At 44.7% G+C, this 22,299-nt stretch overlaps 1 protein-coding gene across 1 annotated transcript in view; it reads left to right on the top strand.

Moving 5' to 3' along the window:
* The window catches only part of HSPD1 (heat shock protein family D (Hsp60) member 1), a 141,258-nt gene that overhangs the window by 34,885 nt on the left and 84,074 nt on the right, over positions 1 to 22,299 (top strand). Inside the window, exons 4-5 of the mRNA XM_086955424.1 lie at positions 14,409 to 14,491; positions 20,628 to 20,723. Of these exons, the coding sequence (XP_086811550.1) occupies positions 14,409 to 14,491; positions 20,628 to 20,723 (179 nt within the window). The remainder of the gene's footprint in view (positions 1 to 14,408; positions 14,492 to 20,627; positions 20,724 to 22,299) is intronic.

The following is a 22,299-nucleotide window of genomic DNA, read 5'->3' as shown; positions in this document are numbered from 1 at the left end:
TTGCTGCAAATAAAAGAAAAGAAAGAACTAGACCGGTTGGTATGTGTGACCACATTCGGTCCAGACACACATAAAATGAGACAAACAATCCTAAAAAACTGGCATCTCCTTGACTGCTTAGAATGCCCCTTTCCCCGGCCAATTTTTGCCTAGAAGAAAAATAAAAGCATTGGACAACAAATTGTCAGAGCTGATGTGTCATTGCCAAAATCCAAACATGATATTTTGTCTTGTTGGAATTTGAAACCAATTGTTGGACACCATAGGTGCGGCAATTGTGTAGCATGCACTAGCACGATCGAGGGCAACGAATACGAACACCAGGGGATTAAATGGAAGCATTCCGGTTTCTCTAACTGTAAAACCAAGAACGTCATATATGTCATCCAGTGTCCCTGTCCTAAGATTTACATCGGTAAAACAAACCAGCAAGTTAACTTCCGTATCAGCCAGCACAGGTCCAGGATCAGAAAGAAAGTCCTCACGGCCCCCATGGTGGAACATTTTATCGAAAAATCTCACTCTGAACTTGAATTCAAATGGTCAGTACTTTTCACAATTGGTACAACACAGCGCCCTGCAGACGTCGACAAGGTATTACTCCAGAAGGAAGCATACCTGATTCTCAAGTTTAATAGTACCCTTACAGGGCTTAACAGTATGTCGGAGTTATCAAGAATATAGCTGCTTTTTCTGACAATGGCCTGGCTGTGAATCACTTTTTGTCCCCCTCTGCCTTGCATCCCCTTTTTTTGTACTCATAGGTGGACCCTACCGTTCAGTCACTATGAGCCCCCACATAATGGCTCATTCCTGCCTTTCTCGTTTTTCTTTCATTCCTCCCACACGTGACTGAGTAAAACTTTACTTGACTCGGCGCGATTCCGTATCCCGCTAATTGGGACTACATATCCCAGAATTCAATGGGACGCCACTTTCTCTTAAAAAACATTTCCAAAATGGCCCCACGTAACGCCGGGCATTCTCTGTGAAGTCTCGCATTTGGAGAGTAATTGTCTGATGACAGGTAAGAAGTCTGCGCTCCACGGGAGCTCCAATTCATGTGAAAACCGATGGCTCTTTGCCGTTTTACTCATTAGTGCTTCTTTCTCCATTGTGCAGCGCGCCGCTTTCACGGAGACTAATTGAGACACTCCGTCTTTTGATCCCTGGGCCGCCACGACTTTCGCTGCGAACCCAGGTAGGCTGTTGTCCACCCGTTTTTGATTTTTTACAAATACTTGCCATGTGTAGCCGCCGTGACGCTGATTTTCATTTTCCCAGGTAGAATCACCATGTTGATTACATCTTAGAGGGAAACCGCTTTTCTACACCTAATAACGCAAGGTATGGGGATTCTCTTTTTTAAAATCATTTCAAGTTTGTCCATGTGAGGTTGAAATCACAATACTAGCTTTTGCTTCTAATCTACAGGACACAAAGATTTTTTACCTCGATCTCCTCCCTCTAAGGGGCGCCGGACGGTGCACATAGAGGTAGGCTCGCATTTGTTACTTTCTCAAACATTTGTGGCACAAATGAGATTGTAATCATACTAAACGTCCTAAAAAACATATGCTCCATTCATTTTTAGAATTAAAACCTTTGAGGTACCGCCCCCTGTCCATCGATCAGTTCTCAGGAGCCTGAATACCACAGGTACCTTATTTTTCCCCCATCTTTTATTCATAATCTCATGAATCCAAACGATTCATGTGAGCTTTGGCTTTCAATATATTTTTTTCATTTCTTTCATGTTTTTCTTTACACAGACAATTTACAAAGCCCTGATGAGGGTTCGATTACGCTCTGCTCGAACCTGAAACGCGTCGGCATTGTGGCATTGTGCAAGAGCGGAGTAATACATTAAATGTATTTGTGCTAATGAACATTGTATAAGCTCTTGCCCCCCCCTCTTTCACTTCGCTTTGGTGGTTATAAAATAGGCATTCATATGTAACCATGAATCATCAAATGTGTCAATATTTTTTGCTCTGTGTTTCTACGTTTTTCATTATTTGTTGTTGTTTATTATTGTGAATAATTGTATGTATTTGCATGTAATCATTGTATTGATTGTGTGGGTTTACCCCCTTTTTCTGCTTTCTAAAAAATATTTCGTTGAAAAATTCAAAACAACATGAGTCGTTGGTATAAATAAATGTACCTTCACATGTGTCATTTAGTTACACGTGCTTCCTTGAATAATTGTTCATTTCATGAGGTGTGGGCACTTCATATTTTCTCTTCAATATAGTATGGTCCAGCCCCCCTCAGTCCCGATCAGGACCGGACTCCTCCTTTTTGCCAATAGTACAGGTAAGGGCATATCTGCATGAGCAGATATGCCCTTTCAAAATTGTGCACCATTTCCTAATATTGTACCAGTGAAACCATAGAGAGTACACGGGCTGGTAACTCAACAACTAGAGTTCCCCAGCGGCATGATGGCTTCACTGAATACAGGAGTGTTTGGTACCAAACTACTCTTTCAATAAACCCACACTGATGCCAGTGTCGGATTTTTTGTATCATGTACCCATAGGGCACCTCAGGGGTAACCTCTGAATCCCTACCAACCCTGGTGTCGTCTCTGGTCTGTAGGCTCCAATCAGTGCTAGGCCTCCACCCCATCCCACAGGAGGGTGGCATAATAGAGGGTGTAGTCACCCCCAGATAAGGTGCCAATTGGCACTACCTGCTACTCTCTTAACACCTCCTAAATTGAGTATTTAGGTGGCTGTCCAAGATCTGACCTTCAGATCTGCGGCGACTTGAGAAGAAAGAAGCCACCCTGTAGCAGAAAAAGACAACTGCCTGTCTCCAGCTTTGACAACCCTGCGACTTGTCTTGCAACAGGGGAGGACTGTTGCCTTCAATACAGACTCCAATTTCTCGAGCATAGTGGACCTGTCGGGAAGAAACTTCCTCCAAAGATTCCGGATCCAGGCGGATCCGCGTCTCCTGCCCACCCTGCACCAGATGCTCATGGCCAGAGTCAGAAAGGTTCACCTGTGCAGTGAAGTCTCCCCACTGATCCTGACTCGTGTCCACTGTTACCTGACCACACCTGCCCTCCACGACTGCGCCTGCAGTGTGAATCCAGAGGCTCACAGTGACTGGTGCCGGTAAGAAGACTGACATCAAAAGGCACCCCTGTACCTGAAGCTCCTGGGCTTTGGTGAACTGAGTGGACTGTGCCCCTACAACTCCCTCAATCCCAATTTAACTCTGCTGTCGCTAGTCTCCCTCTTGCAACCTCCAGTGCCATGCCTGCAGTCTCTTTTTCTGTCAATAAAATCTGATTGGAAAGCATTGACGCCCAGCGTCTAATTCGCACAGTGCACTCATTAGCCCCTGTGCCGCTGGTGGTGAATGTTTGGTGCTGCTCTGTGCCCACCACCCTCTCCCCTTGTGATTAAGCTAACCCCCAAACCTTGGCCCCTGCTACTGATTTACTTACCTGCTAGCAGTGTGGCGCCAGTCTCTTCCCCCCATTCCCCCCCCCCCCCCCCCCCCCCCCCCCCCGAACACTGCACCCGGCCGCCCCTGTGCCGCTGGTGGTGCAGTGTTGGTACTTTCCTGACCCCTGGCCAGTGCTGATGTTTGCCTCTGAAGACTGAGATTGTAAGATGAACATTTACCTGTATAACTGCAATATTGTTTTCACCAGAAGATAACATTGGACTGTGTGAAAAATGGACACTTGGAAACGTTTTCCAAAGTGAAGTGTTTTTAATAAAAAAACATACTTACCACATTATGAAGACCTGGGTCTTGAAATAAAGTACAAACAAGTATAATTTTATTAAAGTGGTCTGTATCTCCTCCTTGAGTCATGTGTCCATTATTGATCACGGTTATGCAATAAATGTCTTACACTCTTCTGTGTTAGGCCTAAGGCTGCTCGCCCACACTACCACTAATCGAGCACTTTGGGTTTAACATTGAGCCCAGTACACATTTAGTGTACACCTGGACTCATGGAATTACCACCTAGTGGCAGTATCATATACCCAGCCAGCTTCCTATAGTCCAGCACTAAATTTGTTTCCCCTGTTCCATGCATGTTATTGAAAGTATGTACAAGTACATGTTTGCAGCACATGGTGACGCTGCCCTGGAATACACATATATTTGTTGCTCCTACAAAATGAATGAATGAAATTATTTATAGAGCGAAATGATTTATAGAGCTTCCTATAGTCCAGCACTAAATTTGTTTCCCCTGTTCCATGCATGTTATTGAAAGTATGTACAAGTACATGTTTGCAGCACATGGTGACGCTGCCCTGGAATACACATATATTTGTTGCTCCTACAAAATGAATGAATGAAATTATTTATAGAGCGCACGATGGCCAAACGGCTTCCTGGCGCTGAGAGCTCTAGGGAACAGAACAAACAGGGCCAAGGAGGTTAGCGGAGGTAGGCCTGGGCAAACAGGAATGTTTTGAGCGCTTTACGGAAGTGTGAAAAGATAGGGATAGAACGCAGAGAGAGAGGAAGGGAATTCCAAAACCGGGGTGCAAGAACAGAGAATCTAGTTCCACCAGTGCGAGTTTTGCGGAAACGTGGAACAGTGAGGAGGGCAGAGGAAGATGATCGGAGAGTGCGGACAGGGGTGTGGGAGGAAATCAGAGTTGATGAACGCCGGTGCTGAGCGATCAAGAGCCCGATAGACAAGGCACCCTAGTTTGAACAAGGATCTCTGCAGGATGGGTAACCAGTGAAGGGATTTGAGGACAGGAGTGATGTGGTAAGTTTTGGGCAAGTGAAAGAAGAGACGGGCAGCCTGATTTTGGATTGCTTGAAGGCGGCGAGTTTCGTAGGCAGGATTCCCACGAACAAGCTATTTCCATAATCAAGGCGGGAAGTGATGAGGGCAGAAATGATGATTTTAAGAGAGTCAAGGGAAAAACGGGAAATTTTTCGGACCAACCGAAGGGAGAGGAAGCAGGAAGACACTACAGCACTGACCTGGCCATGCATGGACAGGTCCTGGCTAACCTTAATGCCCAGTGTTTTAACGGAGGAAACCGGGGTGGGAGGGGGGCCAAGAATAGGGGGCCAAAAAGCGGAGGACCAAGGGCTGGATGAGCCGCCGGTCAGGACAAGCTCAGTCTTATCTGGATTGAGCTTGAGGTGATTGGCGCTCATCCACCCAGAAATAAAAACCATGGTGGAGCGAAAAAAAGATAGGGAGTGAGAAGAAAAAGAAAGATCAAAGACGAGCTGGAGGTCGTCTGCGTAGTTATACACAGAGACCCCCAGCTCAAGGAGAGAAGAAATAAGTGGGTGGATGTAAAGGTTGAAAAGAAGAGGAGAGAGGGAGGAACCTTGGGGGACCCCACAGGGCACTGGGAGGGGAAGAGCAGAAAAGCCGGGGAGGTGGACAGCTTGTGAGCGTCCTGTTAGAAAGGATGTGATCCAGGAGAGGGCAGTGCCTCGAATGCCAACTGCGCTGACACGGTCCAAAAGAATGTTATGATCGACCGTGTCAAACGCAGCGGACAGGTCGAGAAGAACCAAAGCCTGGGCAGAGTTGGTATCAACCTTGGCTTTCAGCTCGTCTAACGGCGAGCACTACAGATTTGGTCGAATGACCCGAGCGGAAACCTGCTTGGTGAGAAGCAAGAAGATGGTTCTGCTCGATATAAGTGGAAAGACAGGAAGTGATGTAGGATTCCAGAATTTTGGCAAGATAGGGAAGGAGAGAGATGGGCCTGAAGTTGGGAGGGAGGAGTCAAGACCAGGTTGTTTAAGAATGGGGAAAACAATAGCAGACTTAAATGAAGAGGGGACCAATCCAGTGGAAAGAGAAGCATTAAGGAGGGAAAGAGGGGTAGCAGGGCAAGAAGAAAAGAGTGCTACAGTTGTCACTGTTGACTGTACAAGCATGAGATGCAGAAATAGTTCCTAAAAGCGGAGTTTTGATTTGAGAATTGTTACCATTCTGTGTTTGTATAAGACAGATCTATTGGTATAGTCTGTTACAGGGTATGATCCTTGTGGAACCAAAAAGTCCTCCCTATACTAGGACCAGCTGCTAGTTCTGAATGTGACTGCTTAACTTCTCATATTTGATTTTCTGGAAAACATGCTGGCAAGTGATTTTGGTGGTCTGGAGTGCAAAATTGTTGCAATTGGGGGTGATTATTTCACTTTGGTAGAGTGCTATTTCACTAGGATTGGAAGATGTGATATGCAAGTTGCACATTCTTGTGCATTATCCCTCATATCTAGGACAAATGTGTTTTTTTTTTGGGGGGGGGGGGGGTTGCAAGGAATATGTTACATGCAAAACGTTGACTTGGGTTCGTTAACTCCCTAAGGTGTTTCACTTTGATTACAATGAGATCTACAGAATAGTCACACACATTTCACCATTAGGTGCTCATATCCAAGTTAAGTTTTCTGGTTGATTACAACCCGTGACAGGATTAAAATGTGGTTGTCATGCTATGCATAGATCTCTGCAGTCTGTTAGTGACCGATTAGCTCGGTCATAACAATAGGAACCAGTGACCTGCCAATTGTTCACAAAACGCTGTAGGCACATTCCAAGTGGCATCTCATTTACATGTGAACCTAAAACATGTAGCTGTCGTTTCTGCTACTGTTCAGCATTGTGTTTAATTATTTTCCCTGAAGTCCTCCTTTGTCCCGCTTTTCCAGCTCCCCCATTTTTCTCCACGTATTTATATTGTTTATTTCTAATTTGTATTTCGCTATTTGTTTATGTATTTAGTTCTTGAGCCCAGAAACGCTGTCCCCTACTCCCTTCAGGCAGTCTTTGGCTAGTGGGAATCCTAGTCGACAGAGGCTTGTAAATGGTATACATCTCAACCTGGACCATCCCAGGTTGGTGTGCTGTGCTCACATCACATGGACTAGAAGGTAACTGTGATCTATGCTAAAGGGCCTTGAGTAGTTTTACTCGAGACCCGTTTAAAAACCATGACACTGATTCAGGGGAAAATATGAATAGTCTCATTTTATACAAAAGCAAAGAGCCAAATTAATTGGATAGTTAATACAACAGGCGATGAATGAAGTGAGCTATAGTTATGTGGTATTTCAGTATACCTTCCCTTATCTGACAGAAGAGGAGTATGGAACATTTGAAACTGATTGAGGAAAAAATATGAATACAGTCTCCTTTTATACAAAGCAAAGAGCCAAATGAATTGGATAGTTAAAACAACAGGCGATGAATGGAGTGAGCTATAGTTATGTGGTATTTCAGTATACCTTCCCTTATCCGACAGAAGAGAGTATGAAACATTTGTTAGTGCTTTAACAAGACAAGATGTTAAAGTGACTAAAAGTTTGACAAGAACCTGCTCTATTCTGGACCATGATAGATGTTCTGGGACCATATCAGAGTGTTAAATGTCTAGGTCGTTCATTCTCCTGCATCACATCTGTATATATTATACCAAAGTAAGTTAGTGTGCACAGTCCAGTGGATCCCCAAAGGTGGGCAGAGATTAAAGTAGATAATACCTTACTCTCTCTATTTGTGGTAGTGTTGGCGAGCAGTAGGGCTTTATCAGAGGGTAGTATTCAGCATATATTGTACACACTCTGGCAAGAAATGATGTCCCACACTTAGAGACTGAATTCTGACACATTTGTTCGTATCAATATTATTTAGTTGTATTTTATTTTGTAGAACCAGGCCTAGTGCAGGTAAGTGAAATAAAATTTGGGAAGAATAATGTTGTTGAAACGCAGTAGAATGCAATTGGTTTGTTCACAGGTAAGTCAACAGTAAAATAATAATTTTCACTGACTATTGTAATTGCTTTACAGTTGCTATTGGGATTAATGTTTCTGTTACTTTTCTTACTCTGTGTGGTATACCTATATACCACACTGGAACATTTCCTGGATAAAGGTAAGTAATACAATTTGTTATCACCACACACGTGTATGCTTTTTTTATAGAACTTCCAACTCCACACTTATAACTCTTTACAAAAAAGCGACCAATGCAGTCCTGAGAGAAGAAATTAAGTTATCGGTTTCAAATAAGTACTTTGTTAAGGGAGTTGGGTTTTCGGGTTAGACCAAGGGTTCCACCAGGGTCAAGGATGCACTCTCAAGCAACCTTAGCGGCCCTAGGGTGGCTGGGTGCAGAGTGCTGAGGCCCAATGGGGGCTACGGGGCCTCCGGTAGGTGGCTGCTCCAGAGCAGGCCACAAGATTGTGGGAGCAAAGCTCCTGGACTTAGGCTCAGGGCAAAGGGGGATCTAATTTAGCACACAAGGTGCATCCACAGGGGTGGCTGGCTACAGGGTGTTGTTTTGGCGTCTGGTGCCCTGTTTTCAATGGAGATTCTCCGGTTGCAACAAACACTGCAGGCTCTGGGACCAAGATCTTCTGGAGGCGCTCACCCGTTGGAGAGGTAAGTTGGGATGTCAAGAGATGCTGGGACACTGTTGGTTGGGCCACTCAAGGCTGTGGGGTGTCTGGGGCAGGGGTGTCTTTTGTGTTGGTTTCTTCTTACCGGCTCTGATCGGGGGTGAGAAATCCTCCAGGAAGGGGTTGCAGGTGTCTGCTGGAGACTTGAGGTAGGTCAGGGATCACCAGATTCCAGGTCAGGATCGCCAGGGAGACCTCCTCGTAGTGTTGGGCTACTTGGGCAGTGGGCGTCTGGTTCAGAATCTCCGATTCATCCAGAGCCAGAGTCTGTTGGTGAGCAAATCCAGTGCTCACGGAAGACAAAGTCTGGTTTCGGAAGGCATGGCAGGTCCTTTGAGTTCTGGGGGGCTGCGGACTGCAGGATACACCGAGATTCGCTGGAGCAGGTCGATGTATGGACAGGCCGGTAGGGCTATGGCCAAGTTTGTTGGTGTCCTCTTCTTTCAGCATGCCGCCGCCTTGTCTGAGGAGGCAAGGTTCAGGGTTGTCCCGAAATACAACATTTGGGGGCGTTTCAGGTAGGTAAAGGTTGGGACCCAACACCAGATGGCGATCTATTCATAAATGTACCATCTGCAGCCCATATGCCTCGAACAGAATATGCTACTTACCAGTATGCATCTGTTCTTGGTATAGAGGGCTGCAGAGTGGTACATGCCCTCTCAGCCTCCCCGGAAACCTGTGTCTGTTCCAACACTATCTTATTTAGATACACTTACACGGGCATTTCTATCTGTATTCTATCATACTACTCCATCTAACCCTACTATGGCAAAACAATCTAAGGATGGAGCCGATGCCCATGCGCACTAGCACCCAAAGGAGGAGTCGCCAGTCTCGAGACAACAAAAGACTTCTCCAAGAGACCTGTCCCAGGGCAATGCGCTATGGATAAATTGGTCCAACAAATTTGCTTACGCTTTTCCCCCCTCTCCCACTAATTCCATTAGTGGTTCGGAAACTGCAACAACATTCAATGACCATGATACTAGTAGTACCCACGTGGGCAAGACAGCCGTGGTTCACCACGCTACTGCAACTCTCACAGGTGCCACATCAAAAGTTTAGATTATTACCCATGCACCTTACACAGAACCATGGAGAAATAATGCACCCAGATCCCAAACAATTGAACCTAGCGATCTGGCTCCTGAGATCATAGAATTTGGATACTTAGATTTACCTCCAAACTGTATGGAAATCATTAAGCAAGCAAGATGTCCTTCCACCAGAGCATGCTATGCAGCAAAGTGGAAAAGGTTTGCTGTATACTGTAACAGTAACAACATCAACCCTCTGGACGCATCCACTAAACAGATTATTTGCTATTTACTACACTTGCAGCAATGAAACCTTGCCTACACCTCTATTAGAGTACATCTTGCAGCTATAGCAGCGTACCTACAAAACAGACAACATCTTTCCCTGTTTAAAGTACCAGCAATAAAAGCTTTCATGGAAGGCCTCAGAGTCATTCCACCAAGACTACCGCCTTCCCCAGTCTGGAATCTCAACATAGTACTTACCAGACTAATGGGACCACCTTTCGAACCTATGCATAGGTGTGAAATACAATTCCTCACATGGAAGGTGGCCTTTCTTATAGCTATTACTTCACTCAGAAGAGTAAGTGAATTGCAAGCATTTACAATACAAGAACCATTTCTGCAGTTACACCAAAATAAAGTGGTTCTTCGAACAAACCCAAAATTCTTGCCTAAAGTAATTTCAGCATTCCACATCAATCAGCCAGTGAACTACCAGTCTTCTTTCCAAAACCACAGGCGGTAGCAGAAAGGGCCCTACATACATTAGATGTCAAAAGGGCAATATTGTACTACATGGAAAGAACACAAACTTTCAGAAAGACAAAACCACTATTTGTAGCGTTTTCTCCTACACATAAGGGCAATCCTATCTCTAAAGCAGGCATTGCCAGGTGGATTGTAAAAAGTATACAAATATGCTACTTAAAAGCAAAGAGGACATTAACTGTTCCTCCTAGAGCTCACTCTACACGTAAGCTAGGAGCATCTATGGCATTCTTAGGAAACATTCCTCTAGATGACATATGCAAAGCAGCTACCTGGGTTACACCGCATACCTTCACAAAACACTACTGTGTAGATGTGCAGGCAACACAACAGGCTGGAGTGGGACAAGCTGTACTAAACTTTATTTCAGATTATTGCAACAGACACTGGTGACCACCGCTAGGGAGATAACTGCTGTATAGTCTATTCATAAATGTACCATCTGCAGCCCATATGCCTCGAACGGAATATGCTACTTACCAGTATGCATCTGTTCTTGGCATAGAGTGCTGCAGAGTGGTACCTGCCCTCCCAGCCTTCCCGGAAACCTGTGTCTGTTCCAACACTATCTTATTTAGATACACTTACATGGGCATTTCTATCTGTATTCTATCATGCTACTCCATCTAACCCAACTATGGCAAAACAATCTAAGGATGGAGCCGATGCCCATGCGCACTAGCACCCAAAGGAGGAGTCACCAGTCTTGTGACGACAAAAGACTTCTCCAAGAGAAAAACAAGTGCAATCATCCGAGTCCAACAGCAGATGGCGATCTATTCATAAATGTACCACTCTGCAGCCCTCTATGCCAAGATCAGATGCATACTGGTAAGTAGCATATTCCTTCACAGCCGATTCTCCTGCCCAAAGTGAGGGGTGGGTGGCTGGGGTGGGTGGGGGCAGGGGGGCTGGAGGGAGTTACTAGAAGCAGCAAATGGCTGGGGTGCAAGCCATTGAAGCTTTCCCTTCATGGACCCTGCCAATCCTGGAGGAGGAGGCGGCTTGTCACCTCGACCCAGGATGTGCTTTGTATCAGGACCCGAGATCTGCAGACTCTCGACTCAGGAGTCCAGAAACATGTCTTGTGGTGGCAGCTGGCGAGCAGCCACTCCACCAGGACACTAATTAAGTCGTTGTTCAGGAGGCATCCCTAAGATGCCCTCTGAGAGCATTTTTCTTAAATCCCACACTGGCATCAGTATGACTTTAACGTGTTGAGAAGTTTGAGTTCCCAGTTGTCTGTAAAGCGAATATGGTGTTGTGGAGTTCGTAATGACAAACTCCCATACCATATACTCTTTATGGCTTTACTGCAGTTATAATTTCTAAGACTGGGCTTTGACACTGTAGGGGTACAGGACTCATGCACCTATACCCTCACCACTGGTATAGTACACCCAGCTAGAGTGGTTGCTTACCTATGCCAGGGCAGTGGATTGTAGGCATGGCACACAGGAATGTTTGCCATGTTGACGCTTCACTTTGCTCTGCACCAAAACGCAGTCTGCAATAGCAGTATGTGTGTTAAGGTATAGGGCCTCTAAAGGTGACACAATAAGTACTGCAGCCCTTAGAGGCATTCCCTGGTCACAGTGCCCTTGGTACATAGGATACCTTTTACAAGGGACTTGCATGTCATAGGCCCTGGGTACCTGGTTGTCAGGAACCCAGGGCACACTCAGTCAAAAAGCACAACATTCGGCAAGAAGTGGGGTGCAACCATGCAAAAAGGGGAACTTTTCCTACACTCCTTCACATCAGACCTTCCTCCTTCTCACTTCTTGAGTTTCTCAAGAAGCTGAAGACTTAGTTCTTTGTATAAGCACCTTGGGGACCACACACCTGCTCAAGCGCCTGGATACTCTTTCAGGTGATTAGTACGCTATACAAATCAGTATAGCATAAAAGATGACTCTTGTTCTTACAAGGAAACATCCCACCCTGCCTGTACAAATTTTCAGACACCAGGTCCCATGTTCCTAGAAGGTTGTCACAAACTTTGCCTAGCAGTTCCTTGCATCATGAAATTCCCATGTATCCTCCTTGCCGTTACAATGTGCGTGCTCTGCCACCATGTCGTTTAGGTCTTGGGCTTACACAAAATCATAGGGCAACACATTAAAAGCACTACATAGAAAAAACCTATTGTTATAAGGCAAGATACAAAGACCAAAGCAGTGGCCTTTGAAGAGTGCGTTAGACCAAAGGAAAGCCTGGAAAATGACCCCCCTCAATCCCATCCTTTGCCATTGTAGTAAACATAGCTATAATTGGGGTGTAGATGGCTTCTCAGACTTCTGGGACCCACTGCTTGTGCACCAGCTGCAAGATTACGAATAACAGAAGTGATCTGTGCAGTTTCTGACAACGTAACTGTGTATGTGGCTCACAGGATTCACCAAGTCTTACCATTGATTCCATACAACCATTCCTTGCCTCAAAAGAAGAAAAACGGAGGCGGGACACTAAGAGCAGACATCGGATGGAATGCTAGTTAAGAGGATGAAGAGGAAGGTGGCTGGCACGAGATGAAATTGAACAGAAGAGGACTGAACTGGAGATCCTGGTACGGAGATGCAGTGTCTAAATGGATGTGTCTAATGTGAAGGTTTGCAGCAAGTGTGGCCGAGAAGCTGAAAAAGGAGAGAGATGAGAAAACTAGTCTTGAGTCAGACTTTGACCAGGCAATCACCGTGGTTCTTGAAGGTGGCTCTTAGTTGGTTAAAGAGCTGCACCATGCCTCCTTTGCTTTCTCCCAGTTTAGTGCTAATACTACTGACCTAATGCCAACTACTGCTCCATTGAGGGCTGAGGCGGGTGAATAAAAAGCCCCAGGGGAGGAAGCAGTTTACCGGATCATACCCGATAAGTCGCGGGATGGGAAAACTAATTTCAAACTACGGGGTCAGAGGGGAAATAAAAAAAGAACAAGGCCAGAGGGGCTGGCTGGTTAAAAGATTCAAAAGAGCTGAGATGCAGGTTTATGGGCCAGTGTGAGTATCAGCTTTAGAGCCCACAGGGAACAGAGCGAAGAGCAGAGGGGCAAAGGCAGGATCTGAAGGACAATGGGGAGAGCAAAGGCCTCCTGACGGGGAAGCATGATCGGGCCCCAAGGGCTAAGGATGGAAACTGCTCTGATGGCCTTCATGAAATGAGGAAAGCGTTCCGGCTGGGATCAGGAGTCTGGGAGTAATAGCACCCACATACTTAAGAGACATGCTGCTGGTTGGCTCTATTGCCCCTTCATGTGCAGATTGGCAACCACTCTAGGTGCCTCTGGGAAATGGCAAGGACAGGCTGCTTTTTTCAGAATTTCCTCATACAACAATCCTGTACCGCCTGGAGTCTATCCCTATCTTGTTGTTCCGTTGGAAAGGAATGTTTTCGCCTTATGGCCGGCTTAAGTGTCCATTGGCAAATTATGATTGTGATTAGTCATGGGCAGCAGGCTCGTCTGACCTTCACTCGCTGATGGGATCTAGTTCAGCCATTTAAAGTTGCTTTGAGCCCCAGGGTCCCATTTCTGTTGTGGCTTTACTTGTAGGTAAACTAGGCATTCAATTATCTGGGGGTGTGGAGGGGGAGGGGGGGATGACAAAACCTAATTCATATACTTGATCAACAATTCCTCACCCAGGCCTCTACCTTGACTCCTTATGCCCTTCATTGGTGGCTGAACCTTTGGATGCTAAGCCCTGCAGAACCACAGTACACCTTTGCTTGCTGAATGCTGCATATGCACAAGCCCTGTGCGCGTTAATGTAATTTTGAGCTTCATGCCGTATCAAAGCCTGTATTTTAATATTTAACCAAATGTTTGACTCAGACTTGCTGTATTCTAGGGTTACCATATGTTTGCTATTCCAGCAACCTTAAACTTAGATTCTATCTTCCTTTAGTTAGTGGCTCACTTTGTGTATGCAGCAAGTTTATCCTGTTTCCTGTATTTTTGAGTGTTGAATGTGATACAGGATTCATTTTGTGGTGTTTTCAAATTCTCTGCCTGCCCATCTGGAAATTACTGACATTTTGTCTTGCCACTCTTTTACCTAGCTTTTTTTTATTTAGGTTTTATTTTTATTGAATTCAAATGATTTGTATTTAATGGTTTGGAGTGATATTAGATTTCGTGTGTAGTTAATATACTATTTATCTTTTTCAGGGGTAATGCTGGCAGTTGATGCTGTTGTAGCAGAACTGAAAAAGCAGTCGAAACCTGTCACAACGCCAGAAGAAATTGCACAGGTGAGCTGAGTTTATGTTGCAGATCTATATTTTCGTCCAGATAATGTAAAAAACATCTAGATGGGCTGATGTCAGTTGATTATATCTTTTTGTGCCATGTAGTTTATTTATCCTGCAACCAGCATTTGTGTAGCATAACACTGTCGCCCCTAGGGGTATATGAGCACTTTGGGAGTGACTTCCCATCTAAGAGCCAGGTCTAGAGTTTCTTCTGGACGTCTACCAGGGAGCGTCCTGTTGGAAGATTGAGAGAGAGGTCTTCCCAGGTCTTGGTGGTGATGTAGGAGAAGGAGCGCCCTCCACTGCGACTGATGGGGGTGCATGGGCTATTGAGGAGGAGCGCAGGCAACTTGCGGGTAGGGGGGGGGGGCGTTTAGTCATTGGTTGATGTAAGCTGGTACTTAATCGTGCAGAGCTTTGTAGATAAGGCTCTTGAACTGGCATCTCTTCTAGAAGGGGAGCCTGTGGAGGTTTCTGAGGTGGGGGGCGGTATGGGTTTGTTTGGGGAGGTTCAGGATGAGTCTGTTTGTAGCATTCTGAATGGTCTGGAGTCTTTTGAGGAGCTGGGTAGAGATGCTGGCGGAGAGCATTGCTGTAGTCAAGGCGACTGGTGACCAGGGCCTGAGTGATGGTCTTTCTGATGTTGACTGGGAACCATCTGAAGATTCTTCTGAGTGTGCGAACGGCGTTGCAGTAGGAGGATGCAATTGTGTAGACTTGTTGTGTCATGGTCAGTATCTCTGTTGGGAATGATGCCAGGGTTGCGTGCATGGTCCGTAGGTGTTTGTCAGAGTTCTGCTGGTCACCATACAGGTTTTGATGTTCAAAAAGATCAGTATTTCTGACTTGGAGTTGAGTCTCTCATCCTGTTGGCTACTTTGGCCATGGTGTCGCAGAAGTTGATTCTGGTGGTGGAGGGGTCTTTGGTGAGCTAGAGGATGAGTTTGAGTGTCATCTGCATAGAGAAATATGTTGTGGGATCCGATGTCGGGGGGTGGGGGGGGAGGTAGGAAGAAACTTGGGTGTTGAACAAGGTAGGGATGATTCTTTTTGTACGTCCCATAAGATGTTCTTGGGTTTGAGGGTGAAGGGATACAGTGGGATCCTGTGTGTCTCCTCTGAGGAGAGAGGCAATCCACTTGATTTTGCCGATGTAGACTGTGTTGATGAGGGTGTGGTAGGAAAGTATTGAAAGCGGCAGAGCGGTTTAGGAGGATCAGTGCCAGTCTCCTTGCAGTCGAGGAGGATTCTGATGTCGTCTGTGGCAATTATCTGGGTGGTCTCAGTGCTGTGGTTGGCTCAGAATCCTGATTGGGTGGTGCCAAATGCATGGTTTTGTTCCAGGTATTCGGTAAGCTGTTAAACGACCTCTAGTGTGTTTGGCCCGGTAAGGGAGCAGGGAGATGTTTTTATTTTTTGTTTGTTTGCTGCGGTCGACAGTGGGTATTTTTAAGAGGGGGTCTGACCTGCCTGTTTCCATCTTTCCAGGAAGGCTACTGTGGTGATGGCGGTATAGATGATGCTGGTGAGTTCTGTGCTGATCGGATCAGCTCAGAGGTTGAAAAGACGGTGGGGGCAGGAGTCAGTGGGTACCCTGGAGTGAAGGGATGACATGGCTGTGGTGGTCTGATTGGTGAGCGGAGACCAAGTGGTGATCATTCGGCTGGTGTGTGCAGGTTGGTCAAGGCTGTTGAAAGCAGTGGGTTGGGGGTCGAAGTTGTTGTATGTAGTGGCAGTCTTGCTGTTGAAGTAGTCCGAGAGGGTGTTGCATAGTTCTTGAGAGGGGGTGGATTGTGTTTTCTGTGGCTGGTTTGGAGAACTCGTTGACTATTTCGAAGAATTCTTTTGTGGCTGCTGTATCGATGCAGGCTGTGATGGCTGTTCTCTTGGCTTCTTGGCTTCCCTACTGGTAGTTACTGAGGGTAGGTTTGTGAGCGGCTCTGTCAGAGGGGTTCCTTGTGCGCGCCACTATTTCTCATGTCGGTAACAGTCATGCTTGGTGGTTCTGAGTCCTGGGGGGTGGGGGGGTGAGGGTGTGGGGGGGGGGGGGCAGGGAGGAGGAGGAGGGGGGGGGCAGGGAGGAGGAGGAGGGGGGGTCCCAGCTGGCTTGTTTTGAGGTTTTCTTGGCTTTTGCTGGTTTGATCTGGGCGACTGTCAGTGCATTTGGTTATCCATGTGGAGAAGTTATCGAAGTCGTAGTCTAGGTCTAATAAAGCTTGGGTATGGATAGTGCCTAGGGCCTGTGCCCACTGTCTCCATTACTTTCCCCAGCTGAGGTGTGAGGAGCTGTGAAGCTTGAGGATGGTGTGCTGAGTGTCGGACATAATAAAGTGAATGATGATGTGGTCGGTCCAGGCGAATACTGTGACGTGGCTGAATTTGAATCCGTAGCTGGAGGTGTCCATGGATTTGAGTGTCCCACTTTGTGTGTGGATTTGGTAACAAGTTGGGTGAGGCTGATGTTCAGGTTCTCCAGGAGGGAAGTGTAGTTGGGGGGTCTTCTACATTGAAATTGAAGTCTCCTAGTAGGAAGTAGTGGTAGGAGTCGATGACTAGTGAAGCAATGAGGTTGTAGATGGCATTGCAAAAAGCTGTTCGGGGTCCTAGGGTCTGTATACAAGGGTGCCTCTTATCGTGGTCTTGGTCTGTAGTTGAAAGTTGAGGTGTTCCATGATGATGTTGGGTTGTCATTGGTGGCAATGCATCGGATGGGTTCCTAGAAGATAATGGCAAACCCCCGTATTTGTTTGTTTGGTCTTGAGGTATCATTTTGTCATAGTTGGATGTAGCCGTAGCGATGCCTGTGTTTGAGGAGTGGTTGAGCCATGTTTCAGTGGTTAGGGAGAGGGCCGACCTCTGGGTGATGGGAGGAGGTCAACAGTGTAGGGGGAAAGAAACGAGCAGAAAAGGTAAAACCGAGGCCAGAAAAACTAGCAGGAAAGGCAAAACTGAGCAAGAAACAAGAGGAGGCACAGACTGAAGGCAGCAGGAACACAGGCAATGAGGAGATCTGTCGCTAGGCGGAGCTGACCCGAAGACCTGCTCCTTTTTATCTGGTATAGATATGCGATCTTGACAGGTTATTTTTTTAATATATTATATATTTTCTATATTCATGCTATCTGATCGCTTGATAGTTGTGTTGTTGTAGCAAGAAAATTTGGTTTAACCACAAACTGTTGTAGCAAGGAGATTTGGGTTAACCACAAACTATCATTCCTATTTCAGTCCTTTGATAAAGGGTTATCGCCATTCCTTCCCAACCCCCCCCCTCCCCCAACCACCACCACCTAAACACTAAAGTCATGGTCAGACATTAGTGTAAAGTGTTTTTCACGTGAATGTGCAAAAGCAGAAATCTGTTTTCAGTGGCATTGCCAACCAGTATCGGGGATGTGGAATTCCTATAGCCCAACGCCAAGGACATATTGTTTGGGGTCAAGGGCAACACATTTTAATGTGTATTTTGTCCTTAGGATAAGTAGGCCCAACCCCCTGCAGCACAAACCCTTTGGCTGCCAGTTTGCAGTACCACATTGAAGGTCAGGGAAGGGCACTGTCTGCAGTTAAGTTAATATTTGTGTGCATGTTAATGCTGTTCAAATTTGTATTTATGGTTCATTAATTTAAAGCCTTTATTATTAGGGTGAACGCTCTAAATAAATGTAAATTCTGACTGCACTACTGACATTGGTTCCAGTATAAAAATGTATACACACGGTTTCAAAGTTTAGCAATGTGAGGCTATGCATAATGCTCCCAGAATGCTCTATGATTAGATGCAAATATTTGCAGAATCTTGAAAGCAAGATTAATGTTTCTTAGCTTTCAATATAAAATGTTCCTAAATGAAAGTAGGGAAAAAACATTTTGCTAAACTACTGTAAAATGTATGGTTCCATTTCTTTGCAGCATCATTTAGTATAATGTGTTGATGCATGCTAGTATTTCCCAAAGATATTCATATTGGAAAAACAGAGTAACCAGTATCAATAAGATTATGGAAAACCTAAAAATAAACAAGCATTGGCAAAGCCAGTAGGTCTGAAATTGCTGGTCAGTGTTTTAGTTTTAGAAATACGTGACTTGTTTTGGCATTGTTTTAGTAAATCCTTATTGATGTGAGAGCTGCCGGGCCCTCACCATTACAACAAACATTGCCAAAAGCAAAAAATGTTTTGGTCTCAAAAAGCACACACTGCCAAATTTTGGTATTGGCACTGAACAAAACTATGTTGTGTGGTGATATGCTCCTTGTGAAAGAGCAGAATGCTGTCACTCACAGTGAAGTCAGCCAATACACAGAGAGAGAGAGAGAGAGAATTTCAATAAACCTAAAAGGTCCTGGTTAAGGCCAGACAAAATTAGGGGCCCAATTATTAAAGAAAGTCTCAAAAGTGCACCCTTGGTATATGTACTTACATTAAGTTTAGCTATATGGTTTTCGTGAATTCACAAGAATTTACAGAAGTAGGACGAGAAACTGTAATCCTAGAAAATATTTGTGAACTGCATCTTAGCATGAGCAATATGTGCATGTGTAGATTTGCTCATGGACCTTAGGGTTTGCAAGTTCATTTTCCCTCCAACCACTTTGTTCCTAACTCTGGAAGAAGGTTTGTGTCTGCCATAATCAGGAGTACATTTCTCAATATGGGACAAGATTAGAGAAGAGTTGTTGAAAACCCTTAAACATGCAGGTTAGTAGGTTTGCACAGACTCAAAACGGCATTCGAACCCTGAAACATTGCTTACCACTACCTTCAGTCCCAGTATGTAGATCTGCCGAAACATGGCAACATAAAGGAATTGCTAATATTCAAACACTACCATGGTATGAGCCCTGGCATAATCAGAGAGGCTATATAAGAGCACTTATATAATGAGATTACTGCCATAATTTGTCGCTGCACTACATGGCACCAAAGGGACAAGTGGATTTTGTTACAGGACAAGTACATTTATGAAGCAACCTTCCCCAAGGACAAGTAGACATTTTAATAAATTCCACACCCCTGAGTATATATGATTCTATTTAACAATCTGTTTCTTGGTGCAGAATATATATTCAAATCTTTATCTTGCTGCTTTTTCAAATGTCCTTCCATTTACTTATATTTTCCTCAAACAGTTGTTAGACTCGTGGTTGTGCAGAAGAATTTGGTTTGCCTTAATCCAACCGAGTTGGGTGCATCCCTTGTGTGGAAAATTTAATTAACATGAATGTGATTTGGCTTAATTAATTTGGTTTTGAAAAACGTTTTGAAGGAAAATATGGCCCAAAAATGACAGAGGATCGGTGGGGGCGGGAGGGGGGGGGGCTGGAGGAGATGTGGGTGACGCAGAACACAATTAGGGCTGTTTGTGGGGGTCCTTCTAAAGTTCACAGCATTGAAAAACGTTTCGTGAAGCAGAAGACCAAGCGATTCCTGTGCATGGAGGTGGAGGAGGGGGTTGCCATTATCACGGTAGGCCTTGGCAGGATAGCGATATTCCACTTGCAGAGGAAAAAAACTGCTTTCGATGCTACTGTAAGGGGTGTCTTGAAATGCAAGGTAATCATAACTGGAAAAGCAATGCAAGACTAAATATAATGCAGAAATTTATGAGACATTTAGAATTGAAAGAGGGTAGGATTTCAGTGGGACAGAGGTCTCTCTGTTGGGGGACATAAGGGAAATTACAACAGAAATGTACAACAGAAATGTAAATCGAATATATTTATTTAAAGAAGGTGTTAAAGTATCCTCTAAGAAAAGTGGACCCTGACAAGAAAAATAAATAAATAATGAGACGAACCATTCTTACTTGTGTTCTTTTAATGGTCTCCAGAACTCTGGAGATGTCAGTACTCTGAGTTACTTGGTGCTTAAAAGTCAAAAACAAATGTGGTGTTCCATGATTAGTGATTTCTGAGCCCCCATATAAAGTTTTGTCGTGATTGAATTGTGCTCTGCTACATATGAGGTTTATAGCTTGCAGTACGCCACTTTAAACTGCTTCATAACACATTTGTGGCAACAGTTTTCTTTACCATAGTGGTGCTTTTAGGATTAATGAGGAGCACTGAGAGATCATTAGATGCAAGGGAGAGTTGGTCATGAAAATTTGTAATTGGTTTTAAAATTCATTGCAGGTTGCTACAATTTCGGCAAATGGCGATCCGGAAATTGGAAACTTGATATCGGATGCAATGAAGAAAGTTGGGCGTAAGGGTGTCATTACAGTGAAGGTACGTAGTTAGATTATGATTTAAACAGTGTGGCCTAATCCAGACCATCTACACCTACAATGGATTTGTACAAAATCTACAACTGACTTGAGCAACTAAACAGACTGCAGTGCTCAGTGAGCTTTTTAGGCAGTAGTACGTAAATCTGGCCCACCAAGAATATTGCGGCCCAGTTTGCCAAATTTTAGCAACATCAAAAGGTACATTTTTTCTGGCATAAAAAGCTAAATTTGCACCCATGCCATAGCCTGGATCTTTGCCTTGGCATCAGGCAGGCTGTCCAGCTTGCTCTGTTAATTAGTTAAATGAACAGAACTGCCAATGCGGTGCCTCACCTCATAGCTGGAGAAAGCTGAGAGGAGGAATGTTTTTTTCCAGAGAGAATAGATTTCAACTTAAGCTATCTCTGGCCCCATCTTGACACCTGGCTTTCACACATTCAAGCCCCAGCTTGAAATAAATGGTGCCCGAGGGAGCTGCTAGTTTAGCCCCCTCTAGAGAGGGTAACTACGGTGGCAGTAAGATGGAGTTGGCCATGCATGGGTATCGTGAAGCCTCCACTTTAGCAGTTTAATCTGGGTTGAGAGAAGGAGCTCCACTAGGTAGTGTGCATAACACAACTTTCTAAAACCGAAGCTCCTAAATATCTCTGTAATAAAGTGGCAATGCGGAGTGGAAGACCACATGCGACGAGCGCATGAAAGGAATAAATGCATGGATAGGCAGATGGATGGATAGATGGATGCATGCGGGCATGGATGCAGAGTGGGAACTGGATTGAGAGGGAGAAAGATGGAAGGGATCTTGGAGAGATGGAGGACTGGAAGGAAGTAGGAGAGATTCATGAATAGATGTAGGTAACGATGGATTGAGAAAAGAATAGATGGGCAGATGAAGAGAAAAGACTGGATGGGGAGAAGGAAGTGAGAAGACTGGATGGGGAGAAGGAAGTGAGGATGGAGGTTAGTCATTGAAGATAAGAGTAAAAGACTGCATTTGGCACAATGGTTTTAAAAATTTACCCAGGAGAGCAGCCAAATGAATGCTGGGTGTGCTTGCCTCCCTTGTTTACTCACTTTTGCTTTGGAATATGAATGTAAGTGGAGTGGAAAGGTAGTTAGTTTATGATGTGTGTGTATATATATATATATGTGTGTAAATAATGTGTGTATTTATGTATATACGCTTTGTGTGTGTGTATCCTGGCTGTATGTTTGTGTACAGAGCAGGAGATGATAGCTTGTTCCTTATTTTGGCATTCATTGCTTTTATTTTAAAAAATTTTAAATTAGGAAGTATTATGCGATTAAAATGTTGTCTTGATCAGGAATTAATATTTAGGAGAACAATTTGTTTTCAAACTTTAGAGTACCAAAGGTTTCATTGCATCATTATTGGCGTTGATGTGCATTTGCATACTCTATCTGTTGTGTTGAGTAACCACTACAATAAACTTGTCTAGTTGTCCATTTGGTAGATCGAGCATCTGAATTTGTGTCCACCCACATTTACTTTTGTTAGCTCAAAGGGGAGATTATGGCATACTCCCTTTTTGTCATCATTGAGAGTAGTGCTA

Source organism: Lissotriton vulgaris, chromosome 2_1, assembly GCF_964263255.1.
Source record: "Lissotriton vulgaris chromosome 2_1, aLisVul1.2, whole genome shotgun sequence".
NCBI lineage: Eukaryota > Metazoa > Chordata > Amphibia > Caudata > Salamandridae > Lissotriton > Lissotriton vulgaris.
Note: the sequence above shows the minus strand (reverse complement) of the source record. Positions and strands in the feature narration are given on the sequence as shown.